This window comes from Vidua chalybeata (assembly GCF_026979565.1).
Source record: "Vidua chalybeata isolate OUT-0048 chromosome W unlocalized genomic scaffold, bVidCha1 merged haplotype SUPER_W_unloc_5, whole genome shotgun sequence".
Taxonomy (NCBI): domain Eukaryota; kingdom Metazoa; phylum Chordata; class Aves; order Passeriformes; family Viduidae; genus Vidua; species Vidua chalybeata.
The window spans coordinates 58,073-84,987 of record NW_026530340.1 but is presented as its reverse complement, the minus strand read 5'-3'; the positions used below and the strand labels follow the sequence as shown (position 1 = coordinate 84,987).

The window sequence follows — 26,915 nt, the reverse complement described above, 5'->3', positions numbered from 1 at the left end:
AAACTATTATGACACTAAGCCCTGTGGAAAGACTGGACAGATTCCTGGGTAATCCCACTGATCGCACGGAATCTACTGATCCCAACTTTACTCCATTCCATTCATCCTTACAAGCCGCAGCTTCCAAATGCAGCTCGCCTGCCAGTAGCCGTGAAGTCTGGACATGGGGTGAAGTTGCAGAAGATTTGATCAATTACTGTAGAAAATATGGACCAGTAAAAACCCTAGAAGAAAAACCAGAAGAAACAAAAGGAGTTCGGTCCATTGAGATTCCTCATGGTAAAAATTCAGAAAAGGGAAAACAAAACCCTAACCACCAGCATTGGTGGTCATTGGGGGTCCAAAAAGGAGTCCCCAGAGATGTAATGGATGGTTTGCCCCTTGATAAATTACAGAAATTAATAACTAATTGGCGCCATTGAAAATCAAATCTGTCAATCCAACCCACTGCACCCAAACCTCCTCAAAATATGGGCAAGGAGCCAACTCTTCCTCCGCCTCTCCTTCCCCTCCCTCCTCAGAACACGGGCAAGGAACCAACCCTCCCTCAACATCTCCTCCGAAACACAGAAACAGTAACCTTTTTCCCAACTCCTCTCTCAAAATCCAGTCAGCGGGTATTTCTCTCTCAACCTTCTCCCCAAAATTTGGGAAGTGAGCTGACACAGTTTCAGGGAAACTAATTTCTCCGTCCTTTACAGATGAGCGAAGGGACGGAGCATGGGTATATTTGAGAATGCTCACTAAAAATAAATTAGGAGATATTTTAATTACAGCTATTACAGGTCCCAAACGTGCTCTTGTAACATTTTTGATTGACACTGGGGCACAAATTTCTGCATTAACAGAAAAGGATGTTCAGAGGAGTGGAGTTGTTCCAACTAAGAGACAATACTGTGTTCTAAATGCCCTAGGAAACTCAGAATCTATGAATGTAGCCTTGGTTAAACTCACACTTCCTGGAGATGAGAATCAATTAGTTGTCAAAATGGTAATTGGGAACATTCCAAACAATTTACTAGGGAGACAATGGGAGGACTCAGAAGGATCTTTGTGGTGTTTTGGCACTACACCTTTAAATATTAAGCTGCTTCAAACTGCACCTTCTCTACCATATAGTAAAATAACAAATGTAAAACAATACCCTCTACCTTCAGGTGCCAGAGAAGGTATCAAACCAGTTATACAGGATTTGCGAGACCAGGGAGTAATAATTAACACACATTCTGCTTTCAACTCACCTGTCTGGCCAGTGTGTAAATCCAATGGGAAATGGAGGCTAACAGTTGATTTCCGCAGGCTTAATGCCAACACTGACCCTCTCACGGCAGCAGTCCCGAATTTAGCTGAGTTGATAATATCTATTCAAGAAAAAGCTCATCCAATTATGGCAACTATAGATGTCAAGGACATGTTTTTTATGATACCTATACAGCCAGAAGACAGGGACCGTTTCGCCTTTACGTGGGAAGGACAGCAATACACTTTCACTAGGCTTCCCCAAGGATACAAGCATTCCCCCACTCTAGCCCACCATGCACTAGCTAAAGAAATAGAAAAGATATCCAAACCTGATGATGTAGATGTTTATCAATACATTGATGACATTTTGGTGGGAGGAGATGAAATTGAAGCAGTAGGAGAGACTCAACAGAAAATAATCTCCCATTTAGAGAGTCTCGATTTACAGATTCCCCCAGAAAAAATTCAAAAGCCCTCCCAAGAAGTAAAGTTTTTGGGAATTTGGTGGAAAGGGGGCATGACGTGTATTCCACCAGACACCTTGACTTCTTTAGATCAGATCAAAATGCCTCACACTAGGAAGGATCTCCAACAGGCTCTGGGACTATTAGTGTTCTGGAGACAACACATTCCAGATTTTTCAATAATTGCGAGGCCCCTTTATGACTTGTTGAGGAAAGGGGTAAAATGGGATTGGACTCCTTCCCAGGAAGAAGCATTACAATTACTGATTTTTGAGGCAACAGCTCACCAAGCATTGGGTCCCATCCATCCTACAGATCCCTTTCAGGTAGAATGGGGATTTGCTGCCTCAGGGCTGTCAGTACACATATGGCAGGGGGGACCTGAGGGTCCAACAAGGCCTGTGGGTTTCTATTCTCATGGTTTCAGAGACGCTGAGAAAAGATACACTACCTGGGAAAAGGGACTGTTTGTGGTTAGTCTGGCTCTCATTGAAGTGGAAAAAATAGCACGTCAACAACCTATTGTGCTAAGGGGGCCCTTCAAGGTTATTAAAACAGTCACTAGTGGAACTCCCCCTCCTGACGGGGTGGCTCAGAGGGCCTCAGTGAGAAAGTGGTATGCTCAAATCGAACATTACTGTAATATTTTTACAATAACAGAAGGAGCTGTAAAGAATTTAGCAATCCAAGAAACTGAGGGGTTGGATAGTGGCCAAGATAAACCAGCCTCTGTAATTAAAGTTGCCCCTCCTTTCTCTCCTGAACAATTAGCAAATTCTTGGTTTACTGATGCTTCTGCTAAAAGGGAAGGTAAAATGTGGAAGTATAAAGCAGCAGCCCTTCACATTTCCTCTGGTGAGCAAATAATTACAGAAGGAGATGGTAGTGCACAGGCTGGGGAGCTGGTAGCTGTTTGGAGTGTTTTCCAACGAGAAGCAGAGAATTCCTCCCTGGTCTGCATTTACACTGACTCTTATGCTGTATACAAAGGTTGTACTGAATGGCTTCCTTTTTGGCAGCAAAACGATTGGGAAGTCAACAGAATTCCAGTATGGCAAAAGGAGAAATGGCAAGAAATATTAAATATTGCAAGTCAGGGGAATTTTGCAGTAGGCTGGGTGGCCTCTCATCAAACAGATGGGAATCCAGCAGGAGAATGGAATAATAAAGCTGATGAGCTAGCAAGGCTTATCCCCCTGAAAAAGGAGCAAATTACAGAGGAATGGAATCAATTGTTAGAATGGCTGCATGTAAAAAGACAGCACACAGGTGCAAAAGATTTATACCAGGAAGCTCATGCCCGGGGTTGGCCCGTTACTAGGGAAATGTGTAAAACATGCATATCAGCCTGTGAGCAGTGTCGCAAGCGACTGGAAAGACACCCTTTAGAAGATGACCCTTTGCATTTAAGGAAAGGCAAAGGCTTGTGGGACGCATGGCAGGTAGATTATATTGGTCCCTTTAAGAAATCAGGAGGAAAACATTTTCTGTTGGTAGGAGTAGAGATTGTGTCTGGGTTAGTTCAAGCTGATGCTTTTAAAAGAGCTACTGGGGACAATACTGTCAAGGCTTTGCAAGGGTGGTTTGGAACTTTCCCGAAGCCACAGGAAATTCAATCTGATAACGGGTTTCATTTCACTGCCAGAGTTGTACAGGACTGGGCAAAAGGTGAAGGAATCAAATGGATTTTTCACACCCCTTACTATCCTCAAGCTAACGGGATTGTAGAAAGGACTAACGGTCTTTTAAAGCGACTGTTAAAACCACAGGAAGGAAATTGGGTCCTCCGATTATGGGAAGCTGTCAAAGGTGTAAATGACAGATGGGGAGTAAATGGGTGTCCCAAGATCACTGCTTTTTGCCCAACAGCTCCAAGCATCATTCCCGCGCTGAAAGGACCTGACGATTCCACAAACCCTGCTCATTATCCTGGACAACCTGTTTTAGTAGACCTCCCTACAGTAGGGGAGGTACCACTTGTGTTGAAAACTCCTCTGAATAAATATGCATGGATAGCTTCTGATGCTCTGGGAAAGGAGCACAGGATAAATACACGCTGGATAATTCCATCATTCTAACCTTTTCTGCCATACAGTGGCAGAACTTTTCTGTTGTGTTTACCTTTACAGAAGAACCTCGAGGGACGACATCATCTGAGCCATGATAAAATTGGTGATACTTTTCTGCATCTTACCACAACTCTCTGGCCAGAACCCTGCTGAGTGGCCGTGGTCTGAAGCTACCATCGAGCACACTAATGTCCTAGGATCATATCCTAAAGGTCATCACAGGAATCTGGCAACTCTTGTGCTACATAACTCTAAGGTATATCGTCCAAGTGAGTGGGGATGGGATCAGAAGGAATGGACCAGAACCCAAACTGGAACGATTGGTGAGACTATTGTGGTAGCATGCAGAAAAGTGGAAGGATCTCTACATGAGAAAGCTTCCTCTATCACAATTGCTGGAAATTTTATGGAACCAGGAAGAGAAAATTATTTTAAAATCCCTTCAGCAAAATTATGCCCTACCAAGAAATGGGAGTGTGCCAAAATATTTCCCCTTACCCTATGCTGCCGTCAAGAATATATTGGTAATTATACCGCAGTTCGCCGAACTAACAATATTGCAATTACAAAAGACTGTAAAAATGAATCTGTTGATTGCTGGTATAGCTTTACTTTAACTAAAACCACTTATGTGACATGTAGCTGGCAAAACAACTTGACTAACCCATTTAGTTTCCAAGGCCTGGTTTACAAATTTAAGATTAATGCTACAACCAATAATAACACAATAGTCATATCCCAGTGGACGGAAAGCCCCTTCACCGAAGGACCTTGGTCCCAAGCTTTTGTTTATTTTTCCGGATACATGGGAAATGTAAAAGATTTAAACCTAATAACTATTGTCATGCATAATAATCAGATATACATCAGGCAAGAATGGAAAGAATACAAAACCTGGCAACTTCAAGGGGTAATGGGGGAGAAAATTAGCATAGGATGCCGAATGGTTAACAAACCTGCTTATAGTAAGGCAACCTCAATCAGTGTTCAAATAGGTCAAACAGACAAGCAGGAGAGAGTCTGCACGCACCCAAGCGTACAGGATTGTTGGCACAATTTTACACTAACACAGACTGCAGAAGTGGTTTGTTTATGGGGAAAAAACACCAAAGGGCTTTCTTTTAAGTTTATAATAAATGCTGTAGCCCAATCTACTACGGTTTATACCACCACCACTACCACCACTCGAGCCCAGCCACCAGTTATGCTTACCCCGAAAATTTTTGAAGTTGGACCATATATAATCAGGAAAACTGGCCAACAACAGATATTATTTAATCCAGCATGGTCTCTTAAACAAGTCAAATTGCTGATGCAAAACAATGTCTCAGAAATACAACCAGCTTGTTCACCCTTTTTGCAAACTTCTTTTCAGGGTTGGACAACCTGGCTGCGACAGTGGAACCCTCCTAAAAACCGGGTGCAAAGAGACATAACTGGTGTCGTGGGAACGGGACTGGGAATCCTAAATAGTATTGATTCAGAAGTATTAATGAATAAATTGGCCTCCACAACTAAAGATTTAACCAAAATACAGCAGCCACTGCAATCGTCCTTATCGGCCTTGGGAACACATCAGTGGTTGCTATCAAACATTCTACCAAATTGGGAAAAGATAAATGTAAATGATAGCAAATTGATAATTGATGCACTTAATGCCACACAAAGCAACGTTTCCTTAGCTCTTAGCTGTATCCAGGCTCAATTATGGATGCAGTCAGTTGCTGCCGCAATTATAAGAGAAGGTGAAGAAGGCACTTTTCCTACTGAAATTAGGAAAATAGTCTGGGACAGTGCCACTGACTTTGAAAGAGATTTCCAATCCTGGTGGAATTTAGTGAATTTTACCTATGACCCTAACACAAACACAGCCACAGCATTTGTGTTGACCATAAGAAATGCCTCGGTGCATTTGATATTCCCTATCATTGCACTAGGATTAAATCATGACAGAGCCACTTTCTATCCCTCTGAACATAGAGAATGGGCCCATCAAAATAATGACAAATGGCAAACTGTCAATTTAGAGTCCTGTACTATCCGAGAACAACTAGGCTTTATCTGTGAAGGTAATGCAATTATAGCTCAAGATATCTGTTTAGACACAGAACAAAATATCTGTCATTTTGACATTCATCCTAACGAGACTTCTGAAACAGTCCTTGTACATACAGGCAATGGGTGTGCCTGCTTTAGAACCACTTGTGATACTGTGTTTATAGAAAGTACAGTAGTAGATACTAAAAATCATTCAAATTTTTGTGCTTGCAACTTTACTAAAATTGCAGGATGTGATTTTTCTTTTGTAGCTCCAGTTACCTTACATGAACTTTTAGAATCCAATCTCATGTTGATTCACAAGCTACTGCCTACTCCCATTGGGATGAACCTTACTTTGGTAAAGCAACTATTACTTCATCAAGATCTAATAGAGATCCTAGGAAAAATCAAGGAGAATGGACAAAAAACTCTGGTAACTGTTCATCATGATGTGCAAGAAATACATCGTGTTGTAGAAAGGGTGAAAAGTGATGCCGTGCACAGGTGGTGGGATACCCTTTTCGGGTGGTCGCTCACTGCCACCGGTGTCCTGAACAAATTGTGTCATCCCATTGCTGTTCTTTTGATTTTAGTTATGATTGGTTTTGTTTTATCAGTAATCTTGCTTATTGTGAATTGGAGAATGATGAAACGATGAACAAAATTGACATCTATAATTAATGCACACCACTTGGCCGACATCCTTTACACTATAGATGTTCCCAGGACTGTAGACACAAGGAGATTATAAGGTTAGAAGATATGTTTTACATAATTTTCTCTTATGATTTGTTTTAATCACTGTTTTAATTATTTTTGTTTATTGATTAGAAAATTGTACTGAGTAATATTGATTATACTAGGTTTATTATTTTATTGTTTAATATTGATTATACTGGTTTATTATTTGATCAATCTATTGTTCAATTGATGAATATTGATTATTATCTAAACAATTTATTGTTTAACTATTACTGGTTTAATTAATACTTATTGTATTCTGCTTATTATTTAATTATAATTTGCTTACTAATTGTTTTAGTTTTTCTGTTTTCTCTTTCCTTTCCTTTTTCTCTTCTCTTTTCCCTGGGATTGCTGCCAACACTTGACGAGTCCTGAAGACTCCACGACAACACCATGGAACCTGCTGATGAAGATCTTTCGGGGGCAATCGTCAGTCACGGGGTGGTGTAAGAGCCCGTCTGAAGCCCCTCATTTTCCATTCTGCCTTCCGATTGCCACGAGAAAGAATCCCTTCCCCCACTGCAGTTCCGGCTTAGAACAGGACACAGCGCAGGTGCAACCACTGAACCGTCACGCTGGCTGTTCCGAACAAGGGCTGGCAAGAACTTGGCAAGGACTTGGCAAGGACTTGGCAAAGACCTGACATGGACCCAGCTCGGGACAGCCTGATGCGCGGCCTGCTTCTAATCTCTGATCTTAAGCCACTGAAGGCTGGCAGTGAAATGTCACTGTAGGATCGTGCTGCACTTGGCTTTTGGCCCCTTCTTAAGAGCTTTGCCTTCAAGGGCAGGAACATGTTTCCTACTGGGAACTGGAATTCCAGACCCTTGGAGTGTGTGCCGTGCAGGACCATAGAGACTGGGATCATGCGGACTGGGATCATATGGACTGGGATCATGGGGACTGGGATCCTACAGACTGGGGGTGCACAGACTGGGACTATGTGGATCAGGACCATCCAGACTGGGATCATACAAACTGGGATCATTTGGACCGGGATGACTGCACTGAACGTTGTGAACGGAGGCGGTCCCACGCTGCCCAGGGCTCCCTCCCAGTCACTCCCAGCCACTCCCAGTCCCAGTGCTGCTCTGGGGTGCAGCCAAAGCTCCCCAGAGTGAACTCGGAGGTCCCAGAGCAATCCAGGTACAGGTCCCAGCACCGGTCTTGGAGCAATCCTGGTCCCGATGCCGACCTCGGTCTCAGTCTCGGTCCCAGAGCACCCCCAGTGCGGGTCTCAGTGCACCCACTCGATGCCATGTTCTCTAGCCCAGGTGTTGGCAATGCCGCTCTTGAAATGAGTCCCCTTGTCTGACTCAGTCCTCTCAGGGGTGCCATGCCTCCCCAGGACTTGCTTTTCCAGGCCCAGGATGGTGTTGGGGCAGTGCTGTGAGGCACAGGGGAGGTCTCCAAGCATCCCGTGGTGGCTTCTACCATGGTGAGCACGTAGCGCTTGCCTTGGCGTGTCTGGGGCAGTGTGACGTGGTCAATCTGCCAGGCCTCCCCATACTTGTACTTGGACCCCCGCCCACCATAGCACAGGGGCTTCACCCGCTTGGCCTCCTTGATCACAGCACACGTCTCACAGTCATGGATAACCTGAGAAATCCTGTCCATGCTTAGATCCACCCCTCGGTCTTGTGCCCACTTATAGGTGGCATCTCTGCCCTGATGACCTGAGGCATCGTGAGCCCATCGAGCTCAGAACAACTGCCCCTTGTGATGCCAATCCAAGTCTATCTTTGACACCTCAATCTTTGCAGCCTGATCTACCTGCTCGTTGTTTCGGTGCTCCTCATTAGCCCGACTCTTGCAGACATTGGCATCTACATGGCAGACTTCCACAGGCACCTCTCCACCCGAGTTGCAATGTCTTACCACTCATCAGCATTCCAGACTGGTTTTCCTCTAAGCTGCCAGTTGGCCTTTTTCCACCTTTCCAGGCAGCCCCACAGAGCATTGGCTGCCATCCATGAATTGGTATAAAGGCAGAGCTTTGGCCACTTCTCTCTTTCAGCAATGCACAGAGCCAGCTGAACGGCCTTGAGTTCAGCAAGTTGACTTGATCCACCTTCTCCTCAGTAGCTTGTGCAGCCTGTCGTGTGGGGCTCCATACGGCTGCTTTCCACTTCTGGTTCATCCCTACGATGCGACAGGAACCGTCCGTGAAAAGAGCGTAGCGTGTTTCCTCTGCTGGTAGATGTTTGTATGGTGGAGTTTCTTCAGTCCATGCCAATTGTTCCTGCTCCTCTTCATCAGCAAGACCAAACTTTTCACCTTCTGGCCAGTTTGTATTTCCAAAATCCTAGTTCTGGTTCCAAATACGGGTGTGCTGTGTGGTGAGGGCAATCCACTTGCTCTGTGTGGTGTCGGTGGCGTGGCAGGATGTGGGAACCTTTCCTTGAAACATCCACCCCAGCACCGGCAGTCGGGGTGCCAGGAGGAGTTGTGCTTCTGTGCCAATCACCCCCAAGGCAGCTTGAACTCCTTCACAGGCGGCCAAGATTCCCTTCTCTGTGGGAGTGTACTTGGCTTCAGACCCTCTGTAGCTTTGGATCCAGAATCCCAGTGGTCGGCCTCGAGTCTCCACAGGCACCTTCTGCCAAAGGCTCCAGGACAAGCCATTGTTCCCGGCTGCAGAGTAGAGCACATTCCTCACCTCTGGTCCCGTCCTGACTGGGCCAAGGGCGACTGCATGAGCGATCTCCTGCTTGATCTGGGCAAAAGCTTGTTGCTGCTCAGGGCCCCAGTGGAAATCGTTCTTTTTGTGGGTGACCAGGTAGAGAGGGCTCAAAATCTGGTTTTACTCAGGAATGTGCATTCCCCAAAAACCAGCTTCCAGCAGAATCTGGACGATCCTCTCTCCTTCCTCAAATACTTCCATTGCTGAGTTCCCCCACACAATGATGCCATCGATGTACTGCAGGTGTTCTGGAGCTTCACCCTTTGCCAGTGCAGCCTGGATCAGTCCATGGCAGCTGGTGGGGCTGTGCTTCCACCCCTGGGGCAGTCGGTTCCAGGTGTACTGCACGCCCCTCCAGGTGAAAGCAAACTGAGGCCTGCATTCTGCTGCCAGAGGAATGGAAAAAAACGCATTAGCAATGTCAGCAGTGGCGTACCACTTTGCTGCCTTGGACTCCAGCTCGTACTGGAGCTCCAGCATGTCGGGCACAGCAGCGCTCAGCGGTGGAGTCACTTCATTCAAGGCACTGTAGTCCACAGCCAATCTCCCTTCTCTGTCAGACTTGTGCACAGGCCAAGTGGGGCTGTTGAAGGGTGAGTGGGTTTTGCTGATCACCCCTTGGCTCTCCAGCTCACAAATCATTCTGTGGATGGGATCACGGCATCCCGATTCGTTCAATACTGCCGGCGGTGCACTGTCGAGGTGGCAATTGGCACTCGTTGCTCTTCCACCCTCAGGAGTCCTACTGCAGATGGGTGCTCTGATAGTCCAGGCAAGGTGTTCAACTGCTTCATGTCCTCTGCCTCTCCAGCAGCTATGCCAAAAGCCCACCTGAGTCCCTTTGGGTCTTTGTAGTAGCCATTCTGGAGGAAGTCTATGCCCAGAATACACGGGGCCTCTGGGCCGGTCACAATGGGATGTTTCTGCCACTCCTTCCCAGTCAGGCTCACCTCGGCTCCCAACAGGGTCAGTTGCTGTGATCGATCCCCCCGTCAGCCCGGCAATGGAAACAGGTTCTGCCCCCACATGTCCCCATGGTATCAGGGCACACTGCGCACCAGTATCAGCTAAGGTTTCATATTTCTGTGGCTCTGATGTGCCAGGCCATCGGATCTGCACTGACCAGAGATCCGGTTTTCCCGTGCCTCTCCCTGGCTCCAGGCAGGGCCCCTCTAGCCCTGGTTCCCATTTCTTCCCTGGGCATACATACTAGAGGCTCCTTCAAGGGGATCTGACAGATCATACCCGGCAGCTCGGTCACGGGAGGCTGAGGCCACCTTCACCTTAGTGGAATTCTCTCGATTAGTGTTTCCCTGCTTGCGTAGACACAGCCATGCTGCCAGGACAGAAGTGAGCTGATGAACTTTGGACCTGATTAGCATAAAAGAGTTGATAATCAGAATGCCTTGGCAAGAAGAAACAGAGCTTTGAAGACTGCAAGAAGACTGAATCAAGAAAGATTGAATCAACTTCTATGAGCAAGACATATTGCAAAATGGATAAGTTTGATTATGTGAAGATTAACCCAATCATTGTCAAAAAAAATTACTAGTCTTCCAAGAATTGTGTATAAGCATGTGTAGCCCATGTGAAAAACATGTTCACTCTCCTGGGAAAATGTAAAAAGTTTAATAAAGGACAATAGGATACAAGGACCACAGAGCAAAGGTTATTTATGGCCGGGTGCATCATGGCACTCAGCCAAGAGCACCCTGTTACCTTTGGGGATCCCCCTTAAATACCTTTTCCCTCACATCAGCCTGTTGCATATTCATAGCCCCTTATGCATGTCTATAACCTAGTTTACATTTTCCAGGAACTATTTTACATGGCCCCTCCCTGGGTCCCCCTTTTCAGAGCATGCATGTTTCCTGGCTGGAATTTGGCTCCTTCTCTTTATCACTTCCAGTTCAGGCCTTGGTCCACACTGCCTTCAGACGGTGAGTGCTGATCGTTGGCAGATCTGTAGCAGGTGTCCTCATCCTGTGTTCATTGGATGTTATCCCATCCAAGCAGGCATTTTAACACAAGCAGACTTCTGTCAGCTATTGCACTACTATGTCTAAGCTTAATTAACAACAAAATTAGAAACTATATCTTTGGAACAAAGTTACTTTAACATCACACATATAAAATTCATTTTAATATTTGTGAAAAGCCAATATTATAATATGTAGCTATAACACTGCTCTCCTGCAAGGAAAGGCTGACACAGCTCGGCTTCCTCAGCCAGGGCAAGAGACTGAGACTTGATCCAACTGTGGCCTTCCAGGACCTGAGGGCAACCTACAAGAAAGCTGGACAGGGGCTTTGTAGGAGGGCAGGCAAGGACAGGACAAGGGAGAATGGATCCAAATGGAAAGAGAGTCGGTTTAGGTGAGGGATTCAGAAAAAAGACTCTCCTGGAACAGGTTGCCCAGAGAAGGTGTGGCTGTCCCGTCCCTGACAGTGTTCAAGGCCAGGCTGCACGGAGCTCTAGACAAGCCGGGCTAGTGCAAGGGGTGCCCAGCCACAGCAGGGGGGTTGCAGCCGTGTGATTTTTCAGATCCCTTCCAAGCCAAACCATGCCACGACTCCATGATTCTGGGATACTTCCCCTCCTCATCCTCTGGCAGAAAAACAAACTTGGCCCCAAGTTCCACATTGCAGACCATGTCTTTTGGCAGCCTGCAACTGTCTCAACAAAGGATGAAAAGAGATGACATTACTGAGACAATTTCCCTATTCTACTTGAAAATTAAATGCTGCACTCCTGTCCAAAAACTATTGGAAACTGTCAGAAGAGGCAATTCTTCCCCATGAAATGCTACACCTCAGCCAAAAAAGAAAGAAGCCACAAGCCAAGACTCTTCTTTATTGCTACATTGTTTGATTTGGTTACTTCTCTAATAGGAATTCCTTTGGGGTTTTATTTGTTTGTTCCTCTCTTTCGTTCCGCGGTGCGCGCGGCGGCTCCTCCGTTGGGTTCGCGGAGGCAACGGAGGAACGTTCGCGAGCTGCGGCGGTTCCGCAGCAGCAGCAGCAGCAGCAGCAGCAGCAGCAGCAGCAGCGCTTCTCTCGATCGGTTTTCCGCTCGACTTTCCACTCGCTCCCCATCCCCTTCTCCCTCTCACACTCACTCTACTCCCGTCCCGTCCCGTCCGTGTCCCGCCTCTCCCAGGCCGGCTGATGCCGGAGTACAGCCCACCGGAGTGGATCCTCTTTGGCTGCTACCATGGCCAGCCAGCCACCATCTGGTCCCTGGGCATCCTGCTCTATCACCTGGTCTGCGGGCACCTTCCTTTCCACACAAACGAGGACATCGTCCGGGGCCAGCTCTTCTTCCCGCCCCGGGGTCTCAAGGTGGGGCTGCGCCTTCAGGGCTCGGGAGGAGGAACGGGGCTGGGAGGGGGCAGCTGGCACATCAGCGTCCTGCTCTTGCAGCTAGTGAGGCAGTTGATCTCCTGGGCTTAGCTGGAGGAGGTGGCACGTGTGCCTCTGTGCTGCTCTCCTCCGGAAGGGAGGATGGATGGGAAGCATTTGGCTGCAGCTCTGAGCACTCCTAGTGTGGCCTGGGCACCGTGGAATGTGGGAGAGCATGGACAGGAGCCTTGTCCCGCTGAGCGGCGGTTTCTGGTTTCTCTCTGCAGAGTGCCAGCACCTCATCAGGTGGTGTTTATCCATGGACCCCGCAGACAGGCCATCACTGGAAGACCTTTTTGAGCATTCTTGGCTGCAGGAGCCCTGCCTGGCCCAGGAGACAGCAGAGATCCATCCCTGTGCTCAGTAGGATCCAGGAGCCCAGCAAGTACCAGCTGCACGCGTCTGGTGGCACTCCAAGAAAACCCCAGAGCGTTTCCCTGCGGCCGCGGCACGGAGGAGAGAGCGCAGCCGAGGAGATGCTTCCGCTGGTCCCCGGCGAGTTGTGGAGGGAGCGGCTCAGTGCTCCCCGTGCCATTGGAGAAGTGGTGGCAGTGCGGTGAAGGTGCCACGGACTGGAACAGGGGAAACATCCCCCTGCAGCTCAATGGCATCGGGATGTCCCCGCAAGCCGAGGCACAGCTGGCGTGTTCTTCTGGAGCACCACGTGGAGCTGGGAACACCATCCTGGAGCTGGCCGCTGGCGGGGCAAAGCCGAGCGGCTTTGGCTGCGGCCCCTTCCTGGAGGACACGCTCTGCGCCCCGATGAAATCAAGATGAGTCCCCAGCCGGCGCAGGGGCGGGGGGATGCTCGTGCTTCCAGGCATGGCAGGGCTCGGCCTGGCCACGCGCCGCAGGTTCCCCGCTCGGCGGCGCTGGGGAATATTAATTTTTTCCCATGGCTGCCGAGCTGCTTTTTGGTGGGACAGGGGACGGATGTTGTGGAAGGGGAGCCGCCTCCTGGCCTTGCTGACAGCTTCTGCCAGCCAGCCTGGCACGGGCTGGGGCGGGGGCAGCCAGCCTGACAAAGCATCCATCCATGTGGATGGGGGCAGCAGAGGGGGACGGGTTCCGAAGCCGTGCCCCAGCTGGTCTGTTTTGCAGGCCCTCGAGGAAGGGGTGCGTTTACGGGTGGGAAAGGTGGGGTTTTTCCCCACCCGTGGACAGGTTTCATTCTCGCATGGAGTGGTCTGATGCTCCTCAGCCCGTGAAACGGTGACAGGCTGTGTAGGTTTTTCTTGTTTCCAGGTCTTGTTTTGAATTGACTTTCATGCAATTGTTCTTTGTTTTTCCCAGGAAGATTACACCTGGTGCCCGGACTGGACGGGGAAGCGCCTGCACCGTCCGTGGAGCACATCCAGTGCCAGCGCTACCCCAGGGGCCACGGCCTGCGGGGACATCCCCTTCAAGAAGGACGAGGACCTCGTGTGGGATCGGCTCCTCTCCTGGCAGCAGGTCTGCAGAGGTGGGTACCCGGCTCCACAGCTGGGCTGGCAGAAGGGCTTCGGGCAGAGGGCAGCGGGCACACGGGCATCCCGCCCTTGCAGCTGCTGAGGAGGCTGCTGTGCTGTGCTGAAGCGGAGGAGGTGGAACGTGGCCTGCCACGCTGCCCTTCTCTCGAAACAGAGAATGGCTCGGGAGGTTTGGGCTCTGAGCACAGCCAGCAGCCTGGCCCAGGCACAGGCCATGGCAGGACAGGGCACAGGAGCCTTCTGTGACTGACCGTGGCTCTCTGGTTTCCCTCCGCAGGCTGCCAGCACCTCATGCCATGGAAACGGCTCCGCTCGGCCTGCCAGGCTGGGAGGGCTGGAGGGCGGCGGGTGTTCATTTGCTGTCAAAAAGAAATCGTTCTATTTTTTTGTCATCGTCATGATCAGAGCATTTCTTTCATCCTTTTCCAAGCTTTTGGCCTCCCTTCCTCCAGGGTAATCTTTTTGTGTCCTTCCTCAGCCACTTGATGGCATTTGGCAGGGGGGATTAAGCAATGTGAAAAGTTCAACAACAGCTCCTGTTGCCGACTGCAGCAGCCCCTTCAAGAGCCCTGAGCTTCCAGCGAGGTCCACGTGTGCCTTGCCAAAGGGAGTGGTTTGCAGCGATGGGGTTGTCGCCCTGCTGCAAAAGCTGGGAGGAAATCACAAGTGGCAAAATGCCAATTTGGCTCAACCCCTGCCCAGGTTCTGCATCTTTCCCCTCTGCTCGGTGACAGGCAGGCAGGGCTGGACTCCAGCAAGGTTCAAGTTCTTGGTGCTCCCTGGCATTGAGGGGATCAAGTAAACTCTTGTATGCAGTGACTGCAATAGGGCTACTGAAGGGAAAAAGGAGATGTCGTGAGGTGGGGAATCCTTCTTGTCTCCTTTGTCTCCCCAGGAGCCCCTTGGAAAGGGAAATGCCCACACGGGTTTATCTGACTCCTTCCCAGCCAGCCTTTCCCTCACTCCCGGCTCTCATTTGCTCCGCAGGCTTCAGCAGCTCGCTCAGCTCAGAGGAGCTCTCAGAGGAGAAAACGCTGCCTGGCGTGGGGCTGGCTGATCCCTGTCTCATCTTGATTCCATTTCCCCGCTCCCTCCCCCATCCAAGAGAGCGAAGGATCCCCCGCAATCCCCCGGTCCTGCAGCAGATCCCGGGCACGTTCCCTCCTCCGCTCCTTGGTGGCCCTGGGGAGGCTCCAGAGCCCTCCCTGTGTGCGGGACAGCTGCTGCAGCACCGCTGTGCCAGCGTGCGAGCGGCGCCCCAGGAGCAGCTGCGCGAGTTCCGAGTCTGAAGTGGAATCCTCAGCGCACACAAATGACAACTGGCATTTCAGGGGCTGGCAGGAGAAGCTAAATCCGTCTGCTCGCTGCCCTTTCGAGCCACGGCCACGCTGGTGCAATTGAAAGAATTGCCCCTGCCCAGGAAGCTCTCAGGTGGAAGAGAGGAGCAAAAGCCACGTGTTTCTGAAACACAAACTATCAGAATAAGGCTCCTTAACACTAATTTGCTATTTAAGAGGGGATCATTTATTGAGGCCTGAGGTCCAGTGAGGGATAACTCCTAACCTTATGTGGACATGGAATTCGACCAGTGTGTTGCTTATACACAGTTGCTAAATGTGTATTACAATTTCCCCATTTCCATAAAACCCACCCCAAGTTCCCAGATCCAGCCCTTGTTTTCTCCATCACTGCATTCTTGAGCCAGATATCTTCTTCTTCTCTGCCAGCCATCCTTGCTGGGACAGCAGGACCTGCATGCCTTTTTCCTATGCTAAAAGTTCACAGGCAGGGTAAAAATGGAATGAACCCTTTTGGTATCAAGGCCAAGGCTTTGTGTGGCCAGGCAGAGGCAGGCAGGAGGCAGAGCTGTCAGCAAAGGAAGGGGCCAGCGAGGTGGGGCAGCCGGGGGATGAGGACAGCCGGCAGGGACAGAGGCGCAGGGCAGGGACACCGTAGGACAGCCTGGGCTGCAGAGGGCACAGGCATGTGCAGCAGCTGCAAGGCCCTGACAGAGCCAACCTGTGCAGCACTTTGGCCGTGGCTGCTGGCCCTGGGCCTGAGGCCACCAGGGGACAAGTGACCCTTGCAGCCCTGGGGCCTCACTGCCTCCTTGTCCCTGCTCAGCAGCCTGGCAGGGGCTGCCCCAGGGTCCTGCCCTTGGCATTGCACAGCCCCACATCCCAGGGCCCATCCCGGGAAGAGCCCTGAGCAACCAGGGAGGGACAGGATCTGCCTTGCCAGGGGCTGGGGCTCAGCCCTTGGCCCTTTTGCATTCCTGAAACACATCCCCACGATTTCCCTCATCCAGCCCCTGGCACTCAGAACAGCTGAGGAATGGAGTCACATCCAGGGGTGTCCCCAGGGCTCAGGATTGGGGCCAGGTCAGTGAAATCTCTTTAGTGCTGATCTGGACGAGGCCATCGAGGGCACCCTCAGGCAGTTCCCAGGTGAGCCCAAGCTGGGTGGCAGTGTGGCTGTGCTGGAGGGCAGGAAGCTCTGCAGAGGGATCTGGACAGGCTGGAGCTGTGGGCCCAGGACAATGGGATGAGGTTCACCAAGGCCAAGGGCCGGGTCCTGCCCGGGGCTCACAACCACTCCAAATCCGTGGCCATGCCCTGCCCCTGATCCCCACAGCCCGTCCTGTTTCCTTCATCCCTGCATTGCCAGGGACATTCTGGGACAAGGGAGCTCTGCTCTGGCTATGGAGGGAGGTTCAAGTGCCAGCACTGGAGTGGGAACCACAACTCATCAGGTTTGTGTCCTTTGGGGGTCAGGAACTGGTGAGAGTCAGAGGCACAGAAAGTTTCTCTTCATGGCCATCAGACCACAGTAGAACAGGACGCAATTTAATAACAATCACACTCTTCCCTGAGCTCTGTGCAACGTCCCAGCAGCGTCTGATGAGTCCACCATCCACAGGTGATTTCCATACTAAAATTGATTTTAGATAAATGTGGTTCTGTGATAGATATAAACACAATTAAGTTCTTTTATCAGGATGCTTGTCCTGAAGCGGGGGCAAAACAGCTCAGAACAATCTCTGAGCAGGGGCCCGCTGGGGCTGCAGCCAGTGCTGGCTCCCACTGAGGCTGCCAGGCCAAGAGCAGCCCCAGGGGCACAGGGCACAGGTAAAGCAAGGTGGGGAGGAGAAAGAGCGGGGACGAGATTGCCCTTGAAAGGCAGACGCACTCTGGGGCCCGCTCCTGGCCAGGGATCCTGCCCAGAGCCGTCCCCTGCTCGCCGGGGCCTTGAGGGGCAGCTGTCCAGCTGGACCAAGCTGTGCCAGCAGCTCCAGCCGTGCTGGGGAGCCTTGCCAGCTCTGGGCCCTGCTGTGCACGAGGGTCCCAGTGTGCCACTGGCAGCTGGTGGCCTCAGCCACTCCTCTCTCCAAAGGTGCTCCTGCCCATCTTCAGAAGATGAGCCTAACAACGCAGGCAGAGAGAACTTGACCCGTCTTCCCAGCTCTTCACTTCTGTCCCCATCTGCCCTGCCGCAGCTGCAGCACCGTCTTGAGCCCATCCCCAAACTCACCCCTCCACAACGAGACCCTCAGCCCCTGAGCCCCCTGGTCCTGTTCCCCAACCACGACTGAAGGTGGGCAGGCGCTGACTGCCAGGGCAGGGCTTGGCCCTCATTTTCTGTTCAAATAAAGAAATAGAGTTGTCAGAGATATGTCCAGGTGGTAGCAGCAGCAAAGCCCGGCCGGCACCAGCGCTGGCTGAGCTCCGTGCCCAGGAGCAGCCGTGGATGCCCACGGTGAGGGCAGGCAGGAGCCAGGCAGGGGCCGCTGTGAGCAGCAGCGGGGCCCCGAGGGGCTGGGGGAGCCCATGCTGAGCGTCCCTGGGCTGAGGGCACATTTCCTCCAGTGGCATCATCTGGGCCTGCACGTCATGAGGCACACAGGGATGTTTTGGGCTCTCTGCTGAGCTGTGCAGGGATCCCTCATGAGGCACACAGGGATGTTTTGGGCTCTCTGCTGAGCTGTGCAGGGATCCCTCATGAGGCACACAGGGATGTTTTGGGCTCTCTGCTGAGCTGTGCAGGGATCCCTCATGAGGCACACAGGAGTATTTCTGGCCTCTCCTAAGGTGTGCAGGGATCCCTCATGAGCTGTGCACCAGGGTAAATGTCAGGGGGTTTTTTACTCTTCACAGCACAGCAAAGGGACACTTGGCCAAGGTTTTGCAAGGCTGGGAGAAAGCCTCTTGCAAAGCCTGGGGCCCAAAAGGCTGTGGGCACAGCGGCCGGGCGGAGCCCATCCCCTGGGGCCAGGCCGGGCTGCTCAGGCCGGGCCGGGCCGGGCCGGGCCAGGCCAGGGCCCCGGCAGGGAAGGGCCGCGGCCCTGGGCTCTGATGAGGCTGCTGAGCTCCGCCCTGGCCCTGTGCTGCAGCCCAAGACATTTCCAGCCAGGGCCGTGCCCTGGGCCACAGGAGGCACCGGGGCTACAAGTGAGGCCGCGCCTTCTGGCACTCAAGGGGGCTGGCTCTGTTCCTTGGGAGGATGCAGAGCCTTGTGCCTCGGCCTGATGGGGCAAAAATGCCCCCAACATCCCTCTGTTTGCAAAAATAAAGGCTTTGCGCTCATTATGTGGAAAAGCTGTATGGGTGGCCTGCAGCTAATGTTCTATTGTTGGCTGGACCCCAGTCAGTGTCAGCAGGCAAAAGAAAGGTGTTGCTGAGGAATGACCTTGGATTAGGCAAAGCATTTACAGTTCAGGGCAGTCCATTTGTGCAGATGGGGGAACGCTCTGGGGGTACAGCTCAGGCCATGAGCTCACAGCAGGCTCTGGGGTCACAGCAGGCTGAGGTCACAGCAGGCTCTGAGGTCACAGAGGTGCCAGAGCCCCGTGGTTGCACAGCACCACAAGGAGCCAGCAGTCAGTCCTTGAGCACAACTGTTGCGGCAGCAGCGGCGGTGGCAGCAGTGGTGCTGACATTGGGACAGCGGTGTCAGGACAGTGGTGGCAGCAAGAGCTGGGGACTGGCAGAGGGCAAGGCACCATGGCCCTTGCTCTGCGCCTCTTCCTCCCGCTCCTCCTGGCCGTGGCCCTGCCTGCCAGGGCTGCCCAGGCTGCTCCGCTGCAAGCGCGGGGAGCAGGTGAGCCGGCAGCCTGGCTCCCCTTTCCCGGGACAGCACTCCCTGCTCCCTGGGAAGTGCTGGGGGATGGTTTTTCCCCTGGGCTTTAGGGAGGGTTTCCTCTGTGGGAGGGAGAGAGCCCCCATGGGCCCTGGGCTGCTCCAGCTGCCCTCCCAGGGATGTTGCACAAGGCAAGGAAATCGTGTGAAGAGTGGCCAGGAGCCAGCCCAGAGCTCCCCAGGCCCCTGGGCAGCTTTGGCCATGGCCATTCTCATCTGGCCCCCACAGCTGTACCCAACCCCCTTGCAGTGCCCAGTTCCCAAAGGCACAGGGGGATCAGGCAGACCAGGAAATGGTTCTGATCTCTGATCCCTTCTAGCTTGGGATGGCGACATGGCTTATCCAGATGCCCTACTGGATGACAGCTTGGAGAATTCTCTTGGAGAGATTCTCTTGGAGAATGCTGGAGGCAAGTTTTCTGTTTTCCTTTCCTGAGAGAATAATCAGTGCCTCATGAGCCATTTCCCTTAGCAGCATCACAGGGTTGAAAGATTCTGGAAAACTTGCCCGGCTCCATTCTGGATCCCTGAGGGATCCCACAGAATGGCTGTCAGTGGCAGGAAGGAGCATTTAGCTGTCCATCTTCCTTCCGTGTGCAATTCCAGTGTGCGCTTCCGTGTGCTCTGTGCAGCCAGGAAGAAGAGCAGAGAGGGAAGGGGCCGGGCCCAGGGCTGTGCCCCAGGGCTGTGCCTTTTGCAGCTCCTTTGCCGGCCCCGGGGTGCCTGAGCTGCTCCTGCTGCTGCTGCCAAGCCCTGGCCCTGCCTGGGGCTGGGTTTAGAGCTGCTGGCAGCTCCAGGGAATCCTTTCTCCCCCGTGGACGGCCCTGCAAGGGGCTCCTTCCATGCCAGTGTGGGGCCACCGCAGGCACGTGGTCCCCCTGGCCCTGCTCCTGAGTGGAAGGCAGAGCTGAGGGAGTGCTTTGGAGGGCACCAATCACCCAGGGGCACTCACTGCCACTCTGGCCTGAGGGGGACATGGAACATCTTTATGTTAAGGTCCTTCTCCATGGAAGAACATGGATACAGGAGACAAGAAATCCCTGGAGGCAGCCAAACATCTGGACCAGATGCTGAGTGATCTGGAGAGACGCCGTGGTGGGTGCATTTCCCTCAGCCTTCCCCTGGGACTCAGCAGCCGGGGGCTTTCCCTGCACATCTGGACACGCCGTGCCCGGCACAGAGGGAAGGGATCCATGGCAGCCTGGCTGCCCCGCTGCTGCTTTCCTGCCCTGCAGGGCTGTTTCCCAGCCTGGCCTGGCTGCAGCTTCTCCCCAGCCTCTGCAGGAAGGCATTTGGCACCAGCTGGCAGGGAGCCCAAACTGCACCATGGGCCCGAGATGCCTGCAATTTCCCGGTCTCCGGGTAGATCAGGAATGGCACCTGTTTGTAGAAGGCAGTGGCCTGGCCAATCCCAAAAGTTTTGATGATTTCCTGAACCATGAGTTTGTCCAGTATTGCCTCTTGAAGATGCCATCTCCCAGAAGGGGAACGGCTCCATCTAATGCAGCTGTGCCTCTTCCTGTCTCCAGAGATGAAGCGAAAGGCTGTGCTGAAGGCAGCATTTCCTGGAGGAAGCAGTGGCCCATTGGCAGCCCCTGCTGCAGGAAGTGAGGCGATGCCAGGCACAGTCACAGGAGGTAATTGCTGAGGCTTGAGCTGCCATCTCTGCTGTGTGGCAGTACCTGCCCTCCAGGGATGTTGCACAGGGCCTGCAAAGAGTGTGGAGAGTGGCCAGGAGCCAGCCCAGAGCTCCCCAGGCCCTGGGCAGCTTTGGCCATGGCCATGGAAATTTGGCCCCCACAGCCTTACCCGACCCCCTTGCAGTGCCCAGTTCCCAAAGGCACAGGGGGATCCCAGCAGACCAGGAAATGGTTCTGATCTCTGATCCCTTCTAGCTTGGGATGGCGACATGGCTCATCCAGATGCCCTATTGGATGACAGCTTGGAGAATTCTCTTGGAGAGAATCTCTTGGAGAATGCTGGAGGCAAGTTTTCTGTGTGCCTTTCCTGAGAGAATAATCAGTGCCTCATGAGCCATTTCCCTTAGCAGCATCACAGGGTTGAAAGATTCTGGAAAACTTGCCCGGCTCCATTCTGGATCCCTGAGGGATCCCACAGAATGGCTGTCAGTGGCAGGAAGGAGCATTTAGCTGTCCATCTTCCTTCCGTGTGCAATTCCAGTGTGCGCTTCCGTGTGCTCTGTGCAGCCACGGAGAAGAGCAGAGAGGGAAGGGGCCGGGCCCAGGGCTGTGCCCCGGGGCTGTGCCTTTTGCAGCTCCTTTGCCGGCCCCGGGGTGCCTGAGCTGCTCCTGCTGCTGCTGCCAAGCCCTGGCCCTGCCTGGGGCTGGGTTTAGAGCTGCTGGCAGCTCCAGGGAATCCTTTCTCCCCCGTGGACGGCCCTGCAAGGGGCTCCTTCTATGCCAGTGTGGGGCCACCGCAGGCACGTGGTCCCCCTGGCCCTGCTCCTGAGTGGAAGGCAGAGCTGAGGGAGTGCTTTGGAGGGCACCAATCACCCAGGGCACTCACTGCCACTCTGGCCTGAAGGGGACATGGAACATCTTTATGTTAAGGTCCTTCTCCATGGAAGAACTCAGACACTGGAGACAAGAAATCCCTGGAGGCAGCCAGACACCTGGACCAGATGCTGAGTGATCTGGAGAGACGCCGTGGTGGGTGCATTTCCCTCAGCCTTCCCCTGGGACTCAGCAGCCGGGGGCTTTCCCTGCACATCTGGACACGCCGTGCCCAGCACAGAGGGAAGGGATCCATGGCAGCCTGGCTGCCCCGCTGCTGCTTTCCTGCCCTGCAGGGCTGTTTCCCAGCCTGGCCTGGCTGCAGCTTCTCCCCAGCCTCTGCAGGAAGGCATTTGGCATCAGCTGGCAGGGAGCCCAACCTGCACCATGGGCCCGAGATGCCTGCAATTTCCCGGTCTCCGGGTAGATCAGGAATGGCACCTGTTTGTAGAAGGCAGTGGCCTGGGCAATCCCAAAAGTTTTGATGATTTCCTGAACCATGAGTTTGTCCAGTATTGCCTCTTGAAGATGCCATCTCCCAGAAGGGGAACGGCTCCATCTAATGCAGCTGTGCCTCTTCCTGTCTCCAGAGATGAAGCGAAAGGCTGTGCTGAAGGCAGCATTTCCTGGAGGAAGCAGTGGCCCATTGGCAGCCCCTGCTGCAGGAAGTGAGGCGATGCCAGGCACAGTCACAGGAGATAATTGCTGAGGCTTGAGCTGCCATCTCTGCTGTGTGGCAGTACCTGCCCTCCAGGGATGTTGCACAGGGCCTGCAAAGAGTGTGGAGAGTGGCCAGGAGCCAGCCCAGAGCTCCCCAGGCCCTGGGCAGCTTTGGCCATGGCCATGGAAATTTGGCCCCCACAGCCTTACCCGACCCCCTTGCAGTGCCCAGTTCCCCAGGGCACAGGGGGATCCCAGCAGACAAGGAAATGGTTCTGATCTCTCATTCTTTCTAGCTTGGGATGGCGACATGGCTTCTCCAGATGCCCTATTGGATGACAGCTTGGAGAATTCTCTTGGAGAGAATCTCTTGGAGAATGCTGGAGGCAAGTTTTCTGTGTGCCTTTCCTGAGAGAATAATCAGTGCCTCATGAGCCATTTCCCTTAGCAGCATCACAGGGTTGAAAGATTCTGGAAAACTTGCCCGGCTCCATTCTGGATCCCTGAGGGATCCCACAGAATGGCTGTCAGTGGCAGGAAGGAGCATTTAGCTGTCCATCTTCCTTCCATGTGCAATTCCAGTGTGCGCTTCCGTGTGCTCTGTGCAGCCACGGAGAAGAGCAGAGAGGGAAGGGGCCGGGCCCAGGGCTGTGCCCCGGGGCTGTGCCTTTTGCAGCTCCTTTGCGGGCCCCGGGGTGCCTGAGCTGCTCCTGCTGCTGCTGCCAAGCCCTGGCCCTGCCTGGGGCTGGGTTTAGAGCTGCTGGCAGCTCCAGGGAATCCTTTCTCCCCCGTGGACGGCCCTGCAAGGGGCTCCTTCCATGCCAGTGTCACTAAATGACACAAGCAAAAACGACGCACCACAGCCTTGGTCACGATGAAGAGACTAATTTATTTTTTCTGACTCCAATCTTTTATAGTTCTCAAAAGATGCTAGTGGATTGGAGGGTGAACGTGCCACCTCTCTAACGACACTGGACAAACTACCTGTACATCAAATTTCTCCGCCTCTATGAAAGAATGCAAAACAATAGGTTACTTACAGAAAGTTGTGTGAGAAAGTTCTCTACAAGAATGTAAACTCAGAAGGCTTTAGAAAACTCTTGATAACTAGGGCGACAATGCCAGTGTGGGGCCACTGCAGGCACGTGGTCCCCCTGGCCCTGCTCCTGAGTGGAAGGCAGAGCTGAGGGAGTGCTTTGGAGGGCACCAATCACCCAGGGGCACTCACTGCCACTCTGGCCTGAGGGGGACATGGAACATCTTTATGTTAAGGTCCTTCTCCATGGAAGAACATGGATACAGGAGACAAGAAATCCCTGGAGGCAGCCAAACATCTGGACCAGATGCTGAGTGATCTGGAGAGACGCCGTGGTGGGTGCATTTCCCTCAGCCTTCCCCTGGGACTCAGCAGCCGGGGGCTTTCCCTGCACATCTGGACACGCCGTGCCCGGCACAGAGGGAAGGGATCCATGGCAGCCTGGCTGCCCCGCTGCTGCTTTCCTGCCCTGCAGGGCTGTTTCCCAGCCTGGCCTGGCTGCAGATTCTCCCCAGCCTCTGCAGGAAGGCATTTGGCACCAGCTGGCAGGGAGCCCAAACTGCACCATGGGCCCGAGATGCCTGCAATTTCCCGGTCTCCGGGTAGATCAGGAATGGCACCTGTTCGTAGAAGGGAGTGGCCTGGCCAATCCCAAAAGTTTTGATGATTTCCTGAACCATGAGCTTGTCCAGTATTGCCTCTTGAAGATGCCATCTCCCAGAAGGGGAACGGCTCCATCTAATGCAGCTGTGCCTCTTCCTGTCTCCAGAGATGAAGCGAAAGGCTGTGCTGAAGGCAGCATTTCCTGGAGGAAGCAGTGGCCCATTGGCAGCCCCTGCTGCAGGAAGTGAGGCGATGCCAGGCACAGTCACAGGAGGTAATTGCTGAGGCTTGAGCTGCCATCTCTGCTGTGTGGCAGTACCTGCCCTCCAGGGATGTTGCACAGGGCCTGCAAAGAGTGTGGAGAGTGGCCAGGAGCCAGCCCAGAGCTCCCCAGGCCCTGGGCAGCTTTGGCCATGGCCATGGAAATTTGGCCCCCACAGCCTTACCCGACCCCCTTGCAGTGCCCAGTTCCCAAAGGCACAGGGGGATCCCAGCAGACCAGGAAATGGTTCTGATCTCTGATCCCTTCTAGATGAGCATGCTAGCAAGGCTTCTCCAGCAGCTGGGATGGAAGATGGTTTGGAACCCTTGGGAGATTCTGCAGGTAACTTCTCAACTTGCCCTCAGTGAATAATCACTGACAACCTGGCAGGAAGCAGGTGACAGAAGCTCCTGTGCCTGTTGAGTTACAGGTGTGTCTGCAGGGAGGACTTTTCAGGCTCCTTTCCTGGTTGCTGCGCACAAGCCCGGCTCCCATCGCAGGGGTGAGTTGTGTGTCCCTGCTGACCCCACAGGCTGAGCCCTGCTTTTGTGGGATCCATTCGGGGGGAAATGGACATGCATTCTCTTAAGGTCCGCCGAGACGGAGGAACAGATCTACTAAACACATGAAGTCCCTGGAGGCATCCAAAGACCTGGACCAGATGCTGAGTGATCTGGAGAGACGCCGTGGTGGGTGCATTTCTCTCAGCCTTCCCCTGGGACTCAGCAGCCGGGGGCTTTCCCTGCACATCTGGACACGCCGTGCCCGGCACAGCGGGAAGGGATCCATGGCAGCCTGGCTGCCCCGCTGCTGCTTTCCTGCCCTGCAGGGCTGTTTCCCAGCCTGGCCTGGCTGCAGCTTCTCCCCAGCCTCTGCAGGAAGGCATCTGGTACCAGCTGGCAGGGAGCCCAAACTGCACCACGGGCCTGCAATCCCCTGCAATTTCCCGGTCTCCGGGTAGATCAGGAGTGGCACCTGTTTGGAGAAGGGAGGGCCCTGTGGCAGCCCCAAAAGCCGTGGCCTTTTCCTGATCCTTATCCATGTCTTTGAAAAGTAGAACTTGCTGAAGATGCCATCTCTCCAATGGGGAATGGTTCCACCTGATCCAGCTGTCCCTTTTCCTTTCTCCAGAGATGGACCAAAGGGCTTTGCTGAAGGCAGCACTTCCTGAAGGAAGCCGTGGCTCTGTGCCAGCCCCCGATACACGAAGGGAGGAGATGCCTGACAGTGCCACAGAAGGTGATTGCTGTGCCAGGCTCAGCCAGGCTGAGCAATCCTGCTGGGGTCCCTCCGTGGGAGACATGTCCCAAAACCTGGGAGTGGCTGCACGGGGTGCCCATGGTGGGAAAGGGCAGAGAGGGAGAGCAAGGCTCCCGTGTGTCCTGACAGGGCCTGACTCTGTCCCCTGGGGCTGGGGGAGCTGTCACAGGGCAGGGAGGGCCAGGGCTGGCAGGGGCTGCTCAGGGATGGGTTTGGCCCCTGTCCCTCGAAGCAGCGACTGCCCAAGCAGCTGCGCTGGCCCCGGGCTCTCCTCCCGGCCTGCTGGGCTTTGTTGGGTGGCACAGCCTGTGCCAAGGGGCGGCAAGGGGCCTGCAGGCCCCAGCTCTGGGGGAAACAGAGAACGTCCTGGCCGTATCCACCGTGCTGCCAGCTCGGCAGTGCAGCACAGCACGGGCTCACGCTCCCCATTGCTCCCACAGACGTTATCACTGAAACAGGAATATTTGCCCCGGATCCAGTGCGCCTCCCAAGAATTGTCTGCCCCCAGGATGTGCGCAGGTCCTGCATGATAGGCACGGTGGTGACACTGTTCACCGTGCCCCTCGTGCTGATCGGCTGCTATCTTGGCATTCGGAAGCTGTACCAGAGCAGACGGTCAGTTGTTGATTTTTCTCCACAGCTTTCTTGTAACTCTGCTCATAGCATTGGTAGCCTGACTCGTAGTCATGCTGCACTGGAGCTGTGGCCAGTCCGTGGTTGTCCAAAGAACTCTGCTGAGGGCTCTGCTGCTGCCCAGTGCTTTCATTGGCCTCTTCATTGCTGGGCCTTGTCCTGGGGGGCCCGCTGGGGCTGCAGCCAGTGCTGGCTCCCACTGAGGCTGCCAGGCCAAGAGCAGCCCCGGGGGCACAGGGCAGAGGCAGGGCAAGTTCTCAACAGTGTTTGGGCCACACAGCTCAGGACAGGACAGTGCTTATTTAGTAGCTCATGTAAAGTTTCATGGTGACACTGATGTTACCAGACAAGCAAATTTGCTGCAGTTCAGTGTTCAAACAAATCCAACCTGATGAAGGTTTAGCTTTGGCCTTGAGGCTTTGCTCTTTGTGTGAGCCCTGTTCTGGATTGATTCCCACTCAGTCTTGGAGCCTGTTTTGGGTGAAGGCTCATCCCGGCCCTGACCCTTGGCAGTTCTGGGCTCAAAGGCACCGCCGAGGCCGCACTGCACGTGACTGGGCTTCAGGGCTCCATTAGCAAAGGGCTTTGAGAAGTTTAAATTACTGTATTCTTACTCTTTGGTTTTCTTTATGGAATTCCTTCCCTTTTTTTTAAACTTAGTTTTAAAAAAGCAAATTCTTTTCCAGTGCTTTTTCCAGTT

The 26,915-nt window shown here is 53.1% G+C and overlaps 2 protein-coding genes and 1 pseudogene across 5 annotated transcripts in view; 2 read left to right on the top strand and 1 right to left on the bottom strand.

Moving 5' to 3' along the window:
• LOC128782930 (zinc finger protein 551-like) overlaps nucleotides 1-26,915 on the top strand; it is a 113,287-nt gene that overhangs the window by 61,604 nt on the left and 24,768 nt on the right. The window lies entirely within an intron of this gene.
• The window catches only part of LOC128782904 (zinc finger protein 271-like), a 510,341-nt pseudogene that overhangs the window by 464,721 nt on the left and 18,705 nt on the right, over nucleotides 1-26,915 (bottom strand).
• Nucleotides 18,882-26,895, top strand: LOC128782928 (uncharacterized). Of its 4 annotated transcripts, none has more exons than XM_053933475.1 (8): nucleotides 18,882-19,210; nucleotides 19,569-19,658; nucleotides 20,245-20,343; nucleotides 20,778-20,885; nucleotides 21,144-21,233; nucleotides 21,819-21,917; nucleotides 25,454-25,561; nucleotides 26,023-26,895. In XM_053933475.1, exons 1-8 carry the CDS (start codon nucleotides 19,114-19,116, stop codon nucleotides 26,544-26,546), a joined length of 1,215 nt encoding a protein of 404 aa, XP_053789450.1. In that variant the 5' UTR covers nucleotides 18,882-19,113; the 3' UTR covers nucleotides 26,547-26,895. The 4 variants fall into 4 exon arrangements, with proteins under 4 accessions (XP_053789450.1, XP_053789453.1, XP_053789454.1 ...); XM_053933479.1 differs by lacking the exons at nucleotides 18,882-19,210; nucleotides 19,569-19,658; nucleotides 20,245-20,343; ... (1 more) ...; nucleotides 21,144-21,233; nucleotides 21,819-21,917 and adding exons at nucleotides 22,705-22,807; nucleotides 23,694-23,792; nucleotides 24,227-24,334; ... (1 more) ...; nucleotides 24,753-24,824; nucleotides 24,913-25,011; XM_053933476.1 differs by lacking the exons at nucleotides 18,882-19,210; nucleotides 19,569-19,658; nucleotides 20,245-20,343; ... (1 more) ...; nucleotides 21,144-21,233; nucleotides 21,819-21,917 and adding exons at nucleotides 22,722-22,807; nucleotides 23,694-23,792; nucleotides 24,227-24,334; ... (1 more) ...; nucleotides 24,765-24,824; nucleotides 24,913-25,011.

Bases quoted from the DNA above. Each gene is read 5' to 3' on its own strand.
- LOC128782928 (XM_053933475.1), top strand. From the start codon at position 19,114: ATGGCCCTTGCTCTGCGCCTCTTCCTCCCGCTCCTCCTGGCCGTGGCC. The intron at 21,234-21,818 runs GCAAGTTTTCTG...CTTTATGTTAAG, and splicing joins TCTCTTGGAGAATGCTGGAG to GTCCTTCTCCATGGAAGAAC. The intron at 25,562-26,022 runs GTGATTGCTGTG...TTGCTCCCACAG, and splicing joins GCCTGACAGTGCCACAGAAG to ACGTTATCACTGAAACAGGA.